Consider the following 14306-nt stretch of genomic DNA (forward strand, 5'->3'; position numbering starts at 1 on the left):
TAAACTCTATATATGTGCATTGTTTTAAGACCAAGACCAAATAGACAAGATAGTCTCTTCCACCAATTAAATGGGTAAAATACAGTGAAAAATAAAATAATTTTTGTTCTGGATCTGAGGCTGAGAAAGACTGTAATTATGAGGGTGGAGAATACAGACATAAAATATCCCATAATGTTCCAAGGCGAGGATAACATGTGCCATCCAATGCCCAGAGTAGGAAGCCTTTCATTTGAACTAAGACTATACCAAAAGATTCCATTCATTAATTCACTGTTTGGGTGGGCACTCCATGGCATGATTGCCCTTCATCTACTCCTTCATTGTCAAATGAGCCAAACCTCCTCTCCAACCTCTCTTCTTATGAGACCAGTCATCTATCTCTCTCTAACTCATTCCCTCAAATGGGAACCACTCCTCCTTATCCACCCAACGGAGAGATTACAGGCTGGAACAGATGAGATGAAGCGCACGGCAGTGCTGAGATATGGACCTACAGCAGCAGGCAGAGAAGAGGAGGATGGCATGCTTATGTGCAGAAATGAGTTAAGTGCGTCGTTTTGTGCCAGACCTCACTACAGGTTTCACACAATCATGGATAATAGAATGATTGTAACAGATACTCACAAAGCCAGAATAGTTTCAAAAGCCAAACAAAAAGCCAGCACAGTGTCCTTGTTGCCACGTCCTTGCAAGAGCCGTCAAACCAACTGATTAATGATACAGGAGTTTCACACACACACACACACACACACACACTTCGGGAATCAATTCATCACACTTTATTTTGTGTGACCCTGGCTGATGTGTTGGCTGGAGAGCAGCACAATACACTCTCAACACAACCGCATGAGTGTAGTGTAGAACAAACACACACACACAATGGCCTCACCAGACGACAAGTCCACTGCTAACAAATCAAAACCATCATTTCTATAGGGGCTTTGTTGGTATAGGAGTGTGATTGGGGAGAGTCTGAGGCAAAGTAAATGTGTGTACAAATTATATGGATGCTGTTTGATAATCAGGAAGGTTTCCCTTTCACGTACATTTCTTTATTTACACAGGATGTAATTGAATCCACTAGCATCAGCAAGCATCAGAATACAGCGCAACAGGGTGAAGGGCACGTTTGGGTTATCCCATGCTATGTTTAGACATACTGAGGATGCTTCATTAAGAGACGGGTCACTAGGCCATCCCTCTTAAGGTTTGCAGGTGCTGGTTGAACTGCTCAGCACTTTCTTTGGCTGTAAGCAGCTGCTTTTCACACCACTGAACCAGAGCCTGCTGCAACATTTCCACACGCGCACCCTGGAACCGTGCAATCTGGGAGAGACACATCACATGCATGTTAATACATACATGAATGTCAACAGGATGTTACATGACACACTGGAGATGGGTGAGCTATGTGGAAACAGAGAATCCAGTTTTACCTCCTGTTTAGCCACTCCACAAATGTGATCAAACTCCGTCTCCGCTGCTTTCTTCACCTCCTCCATCTGATGAATAGGGGGAGCATGTCATCATAATTATATACTTCATACAGATTGTATTTGCATCTAACATCCTCTCATCAGCTTTCCTGGCCCATGCTCTACTGCTGAATCACATCCGCAGAACGTTACTGACACCTGCTGGTCACAAGAAAGCATGTACATCTGATCTAGCAGTGTGTTTTTGTGATATGTGTGTACAGGCACTCACAGCAGCCTTCTTTACAGGCTTGGCTTTCTCTGCATTCCTTCTGGCAGACTCTAACTCCACTAGTTTACAGGTTCTCCTGAAGAGCATCTCCTGCGTTGGACATAATAATCGTGTTACACGCGGGTGTATTAGTCAGAAGTTTCCGTGTGACATGTCATATTTCAATATAAGGCCAGGATTCAAGGTAGATGGAGAGACAACGTGATGAATGTAAAATGACTTTAGAACCAGAAGACACACCTTTTCTGCCTCCTGGTAGCGTGACTCCAGGTCCATGCCTAGCCCAAGAGTGCTCACGTTGTTCTCAGCAACACTTGTCATATTTTTCTGCCCACACACAAGCGCATTTTGTGCATTGTATTCGGCAAAGCAATCATGCATTGCTGTGTAAATATATGCCAAACAACTCACCTTCATAGAATCAAAGACTTCTGATAATTTCACACAAGCCCTGCAAAACAAAAGTGATGTCAATGTGTCTACTTTTTGTTTATCACGCTGATTTATCGTAACCGGTATGCAATGTTCAGAGGCATTGGCCTGGGACCAATGCTATTATTGTCTCACTTAGAGAAAGCCTGTTTGTCAGAGTCTTCCCCTGGTTCCACACAGAGGTGCAGAGCAGCTGAGAAGTGACCACAGGCCACTGCTATTTCTGTAAACAAATTAAACATGGAACATACACTAACATCAGACTTGGGACAGATAGAATTTGCATAGTAATGTGGATGAACACTAATACACTAAATAGCCTCCTATGAATTCCAACTGTTGAATCTGTACACAAAAAAATCCTAAATAACACCAATTGATGAGCACGTCCTGTCTTTCCTCCCAAACTTGAAATAAAGTTTGCTTACTTTGCTCAGTTTGCACCACATCCAGGAATCTCTGCAAGGAAAACAAAAGTTAAAAAATCACACAGGACAGTGTGTCTGGTCGTGTGAGAGAAGAAGAAAGGGAAGAGGACAAACACACAGGTGGCTGGCTCACCTCAGCTGCGGTCTTAGCACAGCCGGCAAGAACAAGGTTTTGATCACGTTCAGTTTGAAAGAACTGATCCACATCCTGCAGACACAGACATTATGGTATAAAAGCAGACATACAGGTGTAGAGGCTGTAAATAGTGTTTGTAGTAGTCCCAGTTGTGTACCTTATGGCCTTCTTTCCTCTTCTCTTCCACTGCTTGACTCAGCCGGTTGAAAATGTTTTTCCTAACTCTCTGTCTGCCTGGAGGCTAGAAACAAGGACACAAATAAGCTTGGACATTTTTCAAGTTAATACTGTTCAAGCATACAGCATATGAAATCTTCCCAACATGAGTGGAAGCCTAAAAAACCCAGATCCACAATAAAAGCTGCTTATGCTCAATACACAGCATTCCAGACTCGATGAATCTCAGCCAGACAGGAGAGAAGTTACTGTATCATCAGCAGGATCTGGGACACGTCCAACACTGACACAAACTCAGGCAGTTTTACTCAGTGTGAGTGTGTGTATGTGTATGTGTTTGTGTGTGTGTATATGCTTCGTAAATACACTTATCTTTATGATTTACTCTTATTACTGTTATATCATCCTGTTTTTCATCAAAACTGTGTATGTGCCACATGCAGCAATACTCCCTTGTAAAGTCTGACAACGGGAATATTTATAATTATTACACACATTGCATACACACAAATATAATATAAACAAATAATAATTTTAGCTATCAACTGTTTATTGTTAGACAGTTAACTGGTAACTACCACTATTGTACAGTATGTTGGATATTCACAGGGCAGCTTCCTGGTGTGCAACTGACAGCTGCCATATGCGCTTCATTTCCTCTTCTGAAACCATGTCAGTGAAAGTTTAACCATTTATTATCTGCCTCTCTCGTAAAAAAGGTATCACGTTGCACCCTTTCGCGACGTTAATGCCTCGTTAAAAAGAGGATTTAAAAAAACAAACAGGCTGTTTATTTGCTTCCACTTACGTCTGAGCTGGTCAGAAAGATCTCTACAGCTTTATTTTTGCTGAGTATGCTGTGTGCAGCAATCTGCCGGAGGAAGGTTTCCAATGCTTTACAGTACAGCTGCCACTCTCCTAAACCAAGGAAACCTGCAGGAAAACCATCAACATGTTGATCATCATCAACACCTTTACACTCACACAGTGCAACAGACAGGACAGAAATGGAGAACATATTTGGTTAATTTTACTTTTAAGACTAAGTTTATTATTTTTTAATGGAGGTGGTCTCAGATGTACTCACCAAGCTGTTTCATAACTTTGGCAGAGGCATTCACCTGAGCCTTTGCAGGAAGAGGAGGAAACTTGAAGAAAACCAAAGTACACTTGTGTTACTCCATATTGTTTGTCAAAGCAAGATTTCATCTAATATATATATATATATATATATATATATATATATATATATATATATATATATATATATATATATATATATATTTCTTTTTTACTATTTTTTATTAGGCACTTTGCTTGGGAGAGGAACATAAATAAGGTTAATGTTTTTTTGAAATACATAGTGCTTGGATTTACAGTATGCACACATTATTGCCCTGGATCACATATTACACAGCATGTGCTTGTGTAATACATGACAAACACTACCCCACTGCACGCACGGTAATACTAGGAAGTAGTAGACCTATACAAAAAATACTTCCCGGTAGGAAACTTCTTGAGAAAAAAAACAAATCAGACCGAAAAGCTTCTACTTAATTTTCTACAGTACTGGGGCCAGCTTCCTGACTATAAAGAAAAGGAGGATGTAAAGAATGGAAAGGAGGAAGGATTTTAAAAAGAAACAAAATGCTCCAGTGGTGAAGTCATTGAATGAAATAAACATTTTGGTGTTTGATCTTCTCAGTTACAAAAGCACTGTGTTACAAGAACACATACATCCACGTTTAACCATGCATGTTTAACTAAAATCTGCAGTTTAGCTCCAATTCAGAGCACACCAGTTTCAGCAAAGGTGAAGCTCCAGTAGGCAGTTAGAAAAACAAGATAACATAGAGCAACATTTACACTTCCAAAAGGAAGTTTTCAACAGATCCACAGAATCCACATTTTGCTTCGCCCCTTTACTGACGGAGCATATAGATATTCCTGAACTAATCTTTGTTATTGTCAGAAAAGTGTGCATACATTTACAAGTCAAATAAGGGATTGTGCGCAGATGAAATAAAGTACTGACTATGACTCCCTGTATCCCGGGCACATCCTCCTGAGAGAACAGGTGCTGCTGCAGCCATTCAAAATCATCATAGGCCCGAGCCACATGGTACTCCCCTGTCCCAGACAGCTGGCACAGACGAGAGAGACAACATGTCATCCGAGCGGTCTGTTTTTGCAATACCATAATTAAAACAAATCAACTGGTTTTCTGCATCTAGATCTAATGTTAGCTTCCACTAAATAACAAGAAAATGAACTGTTTTCTCACCTTTTGAGATACAATTAGGAAGGTGAGTGAGTCCCCGTCTTTCAACACCTCTGTGACATTGATGTTATCACGATCTACACTCAGAGTAGATGTCACTTCTTTTACTTCTTCCTGTATTCAAAAATGTGGCTAGCAATTTTATCAATACAAAACTAGGAGTGAATTCACATTATTATTAACAATAATAAAAGTGCTTTACAATAAAAATACAGAAAATTGCAACAAATTACAAGGGCAAATAGACAATACAATCAGACAATGAAAAGACAGATACAAAAAAATATAAGTGAAGGTAAGAAAAAAAGACACCATTAAGAATAATAAAAACATGATAATTAGTAAAAAAGAATAAGAAAAATAAGTTACATTAATCAAAAGCCAATTTAAATAAATAGGTATTTAGCTGTCAGTTTAAAATGTTCACAGAGCCTGCATCTCTTATAGCTCTTGGTAGGGTATTCCATAATTTTGGAGCATAGTTGAAAAAAGCAATTCAACATTAGTATGCAAGCTAAATTTAAAAAGGGATTTAAAACTTAACTTAGCCCACACTGTATATGTCGATGTCTCCATGGAGTAAAAATCACATGACACTCAGAGGTTGTCCTAAAGATCATTTTCAGGCATTCTTACCATCATTGTCAAGTTTGTAAGTTGATGATTCCAGTCCGTCTTTTATCAGCTTTGAAATGCTTAAATCTCTGTTTATCCCGATAAAAGTGTATAAAGCTGTAGAGATCTTTTTGTGTTGGCTTTAAAGCGCTCCTGCTCCAACTGCTGAGAAGGCACAGGATATCCTTTTGGGTCAAAGTGCACACTGGTCCTGTAAGAAATGGAGAAAAACAGTGCCAGATCTAAAGTGCTGGCTCAGGGAAAAAGAATAACTAAATGGTGTGTTAGTCAGTAACTCAGGACATTTCGACACACCCACACAGAAAAAGTGGCATAACGGTCCAATCAGTTTCCCCAGCTGTCAACCTTACAACCTCACAAACCTGTAAACAACCATTGAACTTACAAGCTATTCCATAAAAGAGGCAGAACACACACAGCTACCTATTTAGCAGAAGTTCTACAGACTGAATACAAGACACTGACATAACAATTCAATATGGAGACTTTATTTTCAAAGACAATACACTGGACATCTAGTAGCTAGTAGTGGTTTTCTTAATTTTCATCCTCATCGCCAAAATAAAAGCTGAAACCAGGCCCTTCATAAGTGTAATGTTCATATGGCCCATTCTCATCCTCCCCATCCTGATGAAAGCTCCAGTGGAAGTATGACTCCTCCACAAAGGGACTATCATCGAAGTCATGGAAGAGGTCTTCAAAACCGAAGTGGAAGCTTGCCTCATCATGTTCATCCTCAGGGTCAACAGGGGCCTCATTTTTTAGGAAAGCCTCATGGCCCACACTGTCATACAGCCTCCTCTTCTCCTTGTTGGAGAGCACGGTGTAGGCTAGGGGAGCAGCAAACAGAGGTATTCATTTCACTTTGGTTGAGATAGAGCAATTTAAGTACACTTATGTACAAGTTCATTAGGTAAACCTAGCTAGGTAAGACAGTCCTGCAATAACTACACGAAGGTTATAATGTTCAGTTTTTCTTGAAACCTTTAGAGAGATGTTGATTCAACTTTACAACTTTTGTGGTGCTGTTAAAACTGCACTGCATTTACTGTATACAGCGTTATTCATATTTTCCACCCCAATTATGTTATAATGTATAATGCACAATACAGATCAACAGCACTATAAATACTGCCTCCAAAATTACAACAAAAACTATACATATAGTATAACCTTGATGAAAGTTGGATTGATTGCAGGGCTGCTAATTTAGACTGCATCAGTAGCCTACTAGCTGTGTCTGTCTTAAAAGGCAAACTGACTGTATTTATGAAGCCTATTTAGAGAATACATCAATAAATAACTAATCTTTTGAAAGTGATAGGTTACAAATCATTTAACTTGTGTAAACTACATACAATAGGCCTATAGGTTCTATAAAAAAAGGTTCAGTGTGTTGCTCGCATGATTTACCTTCAGCTATCTCTCTGAAAGTCTTCTCTGCATCGGCGCTTTTGTTCTTATCTGGGTGGTATTTTACGGCCAGTTTGCGGAAAGCCTTCTTTACCTGGCTGTCAGTTGCTGCTGGCTCAACATTGAGAGTATCATAGTAATTTCTGATCGACTGTGAGGCAGCAGGCAGGGCTATAGATAAGCAGAGCAGCAGGACCACGCAGGCTTGCATCCAGTGGAAAACACCTTGCACTGCCATGCTGGCGTCTCCGAGCACAGATGAGGAACTTAAACGCCACTGTTAACACAAAGAAGTTATCTGGTACAGCTATCTTGTGGTTTGACAGCTCATGTTCATAGGCTACATACGGCTACACGTCAGCACTCAGCAGGCCTGTATGCTACTATCTGTCCAACCCGAGGCACAGAATAGTTTACTTTGACTCGGTTGACAGCTTCGAGACTTATGTTACGCCTATTGAGCCGACAGACAACAAAACGTGGTGGTAAAAGTGTATCAAATGAAAACTCTGCCACAGCTATTTCTAAATTAGCTCACCGTCGTTTAGCGATTGGACTGCCTCCTGTATTCTGTTACACCTTTAAACCGTGTATTAATGAATTCCCGGTAAAAAGAAAAGAAAATAAAGAGAAAAAAAACAGTGAGAAAACATACTATAATGCAATTTAACACTATCGCCACTAGAGGACAGAAAAGCACAGCTTGGAGAGGAAGAACCTGAATCTAAAGTGGTGGGGAAATTAAAGGTCCCATGACATGGTGCTCTTTGGATGCTTTTATATAGACCTTAGTGGTCCCCTAATACTGTATCTGAAGTCTCTTTTATATAGACCTTAGTGGTCCTCTAATACTGTATCTGAAGTCTCTTTTATATAGACCTTAGTGGTCCCCTAATACTGTATCTGAAGTCTCTTTTATATAGGCCTTAGTGGTCCCCTAATACTGTATCTGAAGTCTCTTTTATATAGACCTTAGTGGTCCCCTAATACTGTATCTGAAGTCTCTTTTATATAGGCCTTAGTGGTCCCCTAATACTGTATCTGAAGTCTCTTTTATATAGACCTTAGTGGTCCTCTAATACTGTATCTGAAGTCTCTTTTATATAGACCTTAGTGGTCCTCTAATACTGTATCTGAAGTCTCTTTTATATAGACCTTAGTGGTCCCCTAATACTGTATCTGAAGTCTCTTTTATATAGACCTTAGTGGTCCCCTAATACTGTATCTGAAGTCTCTTTTATATAGACCTTAGTGGTCCCCTAATACTGTATCTGATGTCTCTTTTATATAGACCTTAGTGGTCCCCTAATACTGTATCTGAAGTCTCTTTTATATAGACCTTAGTGGTCCCCTAATACGGTATCTGAAGTCTCTTTTATATAGACCTTAGTGGTCCCCTAATACGGTATCTGAAGTCTCTTTCCCGAAATTCAGCCTTGGAGCAGAATTACAGCCACTAGAGCCAGTCCCACAATGAGCTTTCCTTAGTATGTGTCATTTCTGTGTATGTAGCTATTGAAGAGGAGAGAGGGTGGGCAAGGTGGAGGGTGGGGGTGTGGCCTTGACCAACTGCCACTTTGCTCGTTTGAAAGCCATGATGTCTCTCTCTCTCATGGGTGGGCCAAATTCTCTGGGTTGGCAAAGCAGAGATAGGGGATGTAACCTTTCTCCTTATGACCTCATAAGGAGCAAATTCCAGATCGTCCCATCTGAGCTTTAATTTTCTCAAATGCAGAGCAGGATACCCAGGGCTCGGTTTACACCTACCACCACTTCTAGCCACTGGGGGACCATAGGCAGGCTGGGGGAACTCATATTAATGTTAAAAAACATGATAAAGTGACATTTTCATACCATGGGACATTTTAAGAAGTACGAAGTAGAGGAACAAAATGGGAAGAGTATACGCAGGCTGAGAATTTGCAACCTCAATAGTACACTTTTCATTATAGGAAAAAAAAATCAAACGCGTCTTTGTGATTTGTGCCAGGAGGCTGAAACAGTTGAGCATTGTTGTGAATACACTACAGAACATTTACAAAGGAAAGGAAAACAAATGGTGAGCCAATTACAGGATATTATATATAAGTATATTAGAGTGTGGAGACAGTGGCCAAGAAAGGAAAGTGTTATTTTTGTTTTTAAGAGTGAAAGACATGCTAAGGGAGAGCAAAACCTGCAGGAGGCAGTAATGCCACAATGTGGATGCCAACTGCCGTCAAATCTTAAAGAAGAAGAGGAAGAGGGTTGTCTTCTTCGTTGGTAGTGAAAGATGCATCACGAAATGTGGTAAACAACCAACAGCCCCGGGGCCTCGAGGAATCGCCATAAGTAACACATGCCTGGTTGCTGTTGTAAGCAGAAATATCTGTACAAATTTCACTGAATCAGACCAGGGCGTTTAAACGTGGGAATCCCTCGGCGATAATCTGGATCCTGCTTCTAGGTTTCTATTTGGTAAGACAACATTAGCATTTAGCTAGCCAGTTAGCTAGCTAGATAACGTTCGCTAGCTGATATAGCCTAACATGGATAGGCTTAACGTTACTTATTCAGGTACATGATGCAACAGAGTGTGCTTTATTTACTGACAGCTACCCTATGTATAAAATGTAGCTTCGCATTTTGTAAATCCAAATTTTTGTTATTTTATCAAAGCACTCCAGTCCTCCAGTGACGACAATAACAACAACAACAGCAGCAGTGCTACGTTTTATTTACCAGGTTTTCTCATTTCAGCCCTAGCCATATCCAGTTGGACCCTAACAGTTACATTCCCTTCCAGGATCTTTCATATCCATATTCTCTTGTACTTCTAAAGCTTAACTTGGGTTTATGTTTTTGTCTTGCAGATCTTTGAATAGAAAATTGCTGTACACCAAGGAAAAAAAAAAAAAAAAAAAAAAAAAGCTATTCATGACTTCATTACCTGTGTATGTGAATGTTTGGCAGGTCACGTCCGCCCCCCTCACACACATGAGTGCTGTTTTCTCCTTGAGCTGGGCCAAGCGCCATGCCTGACCGGGATAGCTCCTACCTGTCAGGTGGTGGTGGAAGTGGTGGTAGTCTGGGTGAAGAAGGAGGACCTGGGTCTGGTTTGGCAGGAAGCTCTGCGGAGGGCAGAGGGGGATCAGGAGGAAGTCTTGGAGGCAACGGCTCTGGGAGCATGGGGGGAGGAGGGGCGCTCGGAAATGGCAACAGTTGTGGAAACGGTGGAGGTGGGGGGCAAGGTGTAGGACTGGAATTGGGCGGTGTCTGCAGGGATTTCATACGCAATGTCTGCAAGAGAGGGAAGCGCTGCCGCTTTAGACACCCGGACTTCAATGAGGTGCCAGACTTGGGAGTCCAAAAGAATGAATTCATCTTCTGCCATGACTACCAGAACAAGGAGTGTAGTCGCTCCAACTGCCGCTTTGTCCATGGATCTAAAGAGGATGAGGACTACTACAAGAAAACAGGAGAGCTACCCCTCAGACTAAGAGGAAAAGTGGCAGCACGACTGGGCCTGTCCCCCATGGATCTCCCACATAGCCGCGGGGAAGTCCCTATCTGCAGAGACTTCCTGAAGGGAGAGTGCCAGAGGGGCAATAAGTGTAAATTTCGCCATGTCAAAAAAGACTTTGAATATGAGCCATCCAGGGTTGGAGTGGGTGGTGTTATAGGGCCAGGTGCCAGTGGAATGGTGAATGCTGGGGGAGGGATAGGTGTTGGAGGAGGAAGTGCCTGTGGAGGAATGCAAGGACTTGTCGGAGGTGGAGGTGGAAGCATTATGATGGGGATGGGTTGCCCCAGCCTGGGTGGTTGCAGAGATCCAGGTATCACAGGAGTTGGGGGGGTAGGTGGAGGTGGGATGAGCACTTGTTTGTCCGTAAATTCTACAGGGCAACGGCGTTATGACAGGAGCTCTTGCTCAGTATATGACCCTGTGCTTGAAAGTGGGCTTTTTGATGCGAGCTCCCTGGAGGCCTCTATGGACCACACTGCTCTACAGTTGAAGAGGCGGCGGTTGGAGGGGCTGCGCCTGGCAGATGTCAGTGGAGGTGCGCACTATGAGTTGGGATTACAAGCATCCTTGCCACCCCGTCCTCTGGAGTACAGGTTCCTGGAGGAAGAGAACTCCCTGCTGAGGAGGAGAGTAGAAGAGTTGAAGAAGCAGGTTAGAATGAGCGATTGTAAAAAAAAAAAAAAAAAAAAAAAAACTATTTGAAACTTAAATCAAAATGTTTAGACCTATAAGAAATTTTTGAATGGAATTACTACAGAACTGTTAGGCGCTTCCCACATGAATAGGGGTTGCATAAGTCAAATTTAAACATGTTTGTATTTATTATGCAATTTGATTTGTTTTTTTTAACTAATAACAGATACAGTGGCGTGCAAAATAACAGCCACCTTTGACAGTATAATGCAGTGAAATACAATTAAATGTGTTAAAGTCTTAAAGCTTTAGTGCAGAACTTTTTGTTGCGGGGTGCACAGTCACAGAAGGCTTGTATCATGTGGATCCGCCTACAGTTTTTTACTTTTTTACTAGTTTTTTTATTACTTAGAGTTCCTCATGGGGGTGGCAGAAACTACGCACCATAGCTTTAACAAATAATTGAATTTTATAAGCTCAAGGTAGAATTTGTTGTAGGCTGTTTTATCAGATTGCATTATATTGTCAAATGTAACTTACTTTGTATGCTTCCTGTACTGAATGAATTAATATGGTCCTTTCACATGATAGTGCCACGTAAAGTCAAATTCAACTTTAGTCATAAGCCAAGGACTTCAGTTAAATTGTATTATGACTGCCAAATCAGTTGTATTATGACTGCCAAATCACAGGCAAAGTAAATATTCCTTGAGGGCTGCACAGTGGAAATTTTAACAAAGCCAAACATTGTCATCCAACACAAGACTTCTCATCTAAAGTTACCAGAGCATCTGAAGACCAGCATATCAACATCTTGGATGGATGAAATGGAAAAGCCAACTGAACTACAACTTGCTATTAGGCCCGGAAGTTTGAAGTATTTCTGAAACAATTAGTCAATTGATTGAACAAAACTATTTTGTTAAACAATTATCATTTAAGTAATTTTTCCAAGCCTCTGAGGTTTTGCTGCTTTCTTTGTCTTATATGATAGTTAAAATATGTTTGGCTTTTGGACTGTAGATAAGCCAAAACAAGCTATGTGCAGACATGACCTCGGGTTTGGGAAAATTCAAATTTAGTCATTATTCTCTGACAAAAGCAGCTTCTAATCCTGTGTTTTGAACTTAGGTGGCGGGACAACTTTTTTTTGTTGACATTTGGTTTACAGACTGTGCTTGTAATGGGAGAGGAGCAGTGTCGCAGACAATTCAATAACGAGATATACAATTTTTATATGGACTAAGGTTTTTTTTTCGGACTGGAGGAAAGTTGGTATCCCAGATAAAATAAAGTTTAAATTAGTAGTTAGAAAGTTATAATAGTTGGCAGCATGATAGATTAATGCTGTAATGAATGCACTAAGGACCCTAAGCAAGCACAGAGATGTCAGAGCTGTTTTAAATCCAAGGAGCAGCTGACTTGAAAGTGTTTTTTCATTACGGTCATATGACTAAAACCCTAATGAATATATTTGGGCACATTTAAAAAATAAAAGACATTCTGCAACATCATAAGACACAGACACACTCTGTGAAGAGTAAATTCAATTTTTACAAGAACTTAATTCAAGCCCGACAAAGCCAAAGTTTTGGCAGTGGACTTTTATGGAGCCCAGTCCTTTTTTAATCCTTGTCTCATGTGTTTCTCAGGTTTCAAATCTCATAGCCACAAATGAGGTTCTTCTGGAGCAGAATGCCCAGTTCCGTAGCCAGGCCAAGGTAATGACGCTGTCTTCCACTCCTGCACCCACTGAGCAGAGTCTGGTGCCCCCTGTGGGTGCAATAAGTTCCTACAATCATAGCATCGCCCAGACTCACACCACCCTGAGCAGTGCTGGACTGCAGCCTCGGCCTGTCACCCAGCAAGACTTGGTAGCTCCTACCGGCGCCCCTTCGGCGCCCCAGACTAACAGTGCCCCACCTACAGCCCCTCCGCCTCACCTGAACCCTGAGATCACCCCCCTCTCAGCCGCCCTTGCGCAGACCATTGCCCAAGGGATGGCCCCATCGGTTTCTATGGCACCTGTGGCTGTATCTGTGGCACCAGTGGCAGTGTCCATGACGCAGCCTATGCCTGGCATCACCATGAGTCACGCCACTACCCCGATGGTGTCGTACCCTATTGCGAGTCAAAGCATGAGGATCACCACTCTGCCTCACTGACTGATTAAGTGAAGGACTGTATTACCCACAAGTCAGACTGTAGCTGTCATTAACTGTGATTTTTAACATAGATAATCTTCTTTTATGTGTAGATTCAACTGATGATGGAACAGTGAAGTAAAGACACTTGTACTTCTCCACCAGAGGGCAGGATGAAGACACCTCTGTGTTTTGTGGCAACATTACAATGACATTTTTCATACAGACTGTCTGTCTGACCTGTGATCAGTTTCTGTACCAAAGGGATCTTTTCAAACACAGGCACCAAAAATGGCAACAAACTGAAAATATGTGTCATCCATATTGCTTGAACCATTTCCACAACACTGCTGTGTCGTCCTTGTGGGGACATGAAGACTTTGGAAGCAGTTTGTGTTTATATTTTTGTGGATTGTTTAGGTGTAAATTAACTTTGGTACTTTGCACATTGAAAAAAAAAGAAAATAAATAATAACAGCCACTCAACAATGAATCTTATGTTATCTGTTACTTTGTTTCACCAGTGCACAATTACCTTTCTATACTTAGTTCAGACAGGTATGGTAAATAAGTCATGCAGAGAGACAGTTTCTTGTGGCAAATTCTCATGTTTATATATTGCTTGAGTTGTTTGGGTGGAGTTACATTGTGTAAAGTTGAATATAATACCCTCTGCTTCTTTATAAGCCTCATATCCGTGTGGGTCTCTTGTACCTTGGGATTGCGTTATACCTTGGGAATCGTGGCCCGGGCTTGGTGGTCACACCCACGGAGGTCACAGCGGATCTAGGGGATTGAGGAGAATGTC

The 14306-nt window shown here is 41.3% G+C and overlaps 3 protein-coding genes across 3 annotated transcripts; 1 reads left to right on the forward strand and 2 right to left on the reverse strand.

The window, feature by feature from the left end:
• Positions 1-929: 929 nt before the first annotated feature.
• Positions 930-6198, reverse strand: si:dkey-28n18.9 (sorting nexin-6). The gene is made up of 14 exons (XM_028576045.1): positions 5804-6198; positions 5171-5281; positions 4922-5029; positions 3971-4031; positions 3692-3816; positions 2864-2947; positions 2704-2778; positions 2571-2601; positions 2278-2365; positions 2122-2161; positions 1951-2037; positions 1711-1800; positions 1440-1505; positions 930-1329 (listed from the first exon to the last, which is right to left on the reverse strand). The coding sequence occupies exons 1-14, from the start codon at positions 5807-5809 to the stop codon at positions 1192-1194; spliced, it is 1110 nt and encodes a 369-aa protein (XP_028431846.1). The 5' UTR covers positions 5810-6198; the 3' UTR covers positions 930-1191.
• A 77-nt stretch (positions 6199-6275) lies between these two features.
• On the reverse strand, positions 6276-7929 carry zgc:152986 (dnaJ homolog subfamily B member 9). The gene is made up of 3 exons (XM_028576046.1): positions 7755-7929; positions 7217-7493; positions 6276-6633 (listed from the first exon to the last, which is right to left on the reverse strand). Exons 2-3 carry the CDS (start codon positions 7452-7454, stop codon positions 6341-6343), a joined length of 531 nt encoding a protein of 176 aa, XP_028431847.1. The 5' UTR covers positions 7455-7493; positions 7755-7929; the 3' UTR covers positions 6276-6340.
• A 1516-nt stretch (positions 7930-9445) lies between these two features.
• On the forward strand, positions 9446-14190 carry zc3h10 (zinc finger CCCH-type containing 10). The gene is made up of 3 exons (XM_028574799.1): positions 9446-9673; positions 10169-11372; positions 13007-14190. Exons 2-3 carry the CDS (start codon positions 10230-10232, stop codon positions 13517-13519), a joined length of 1656 nt encoding a protein of 551 aa, XP_028430600.1. The 5' UTR covers positions 9446-9673; positions 10169-10229; the 3' UTR covers positions 13520-14190.
• Positions 14191-14306: the final 116 nt, after the last annotated feature.

Source organism: Perca flavescens, chromosome 4 (assembly GCF_004354835.1).
Source record: "Perca flavescens isolate YP-PL-M2 chromosome 4, PFLA_1.0, whole genome shotgun sequence".
Lineage (NCBI taxonomy): Eukaryota > Metazoa > Chordata > Actinopteri > Perciformes > Percidae > Perca > Perca flavescens.

Excerpts from the sequence above, each read along its gene's own strand:
- si:dkey-28n18.9 (XM_028576045.1), bottom strand. Across the intron at positions 2,366-2,570 it reads TGTGGTGCAAACTGAGCAAA|AAATAGCAGTGGCCTGTGGT; the intron begins GTAAGCAAACTT and ends ATTTGTTTACAG. Across the intron at positions 1,506-1,710 it reads AGCCTGTAAAGAAGGCTGCT|ATGGAGGAGGTGAAGAAAGC; the intron begins GTGAGTGCCTGT and ends CCTATTCATCAG.
- zgc:152986 (XM_028576046.1), bottom strand. The coding sequence starts at position 7,454 with ATGGCAGTGCAAGGTGTTTTCCACTGGATGCAAGCCTGCGTGGTCCTG. Across the intron at positions 6,634-7,216 it reads TTTCAGAGAGATAGCTGAAG|CCTACACCGTGCTCTCCAAC; the intron begins GTAAATCATGCG and ends CTGCTCCCCTAG.
- zc3h10 (XM_028574799.1), top strand. The coding sequence starts at position 10,230 with ATGCCTGACCGGGATAGCTCCTACCTGTCAGGTGGTGGTGGAAGTGGT. Across the intron at positions 11,373-13,006 it reads TAGAAGAGTTGAAGAAGCAG|GTTTCAAATCTCATAGCCAC; the intron begins GTTAGAATGAGC and ends TGTGTTTCTCAG.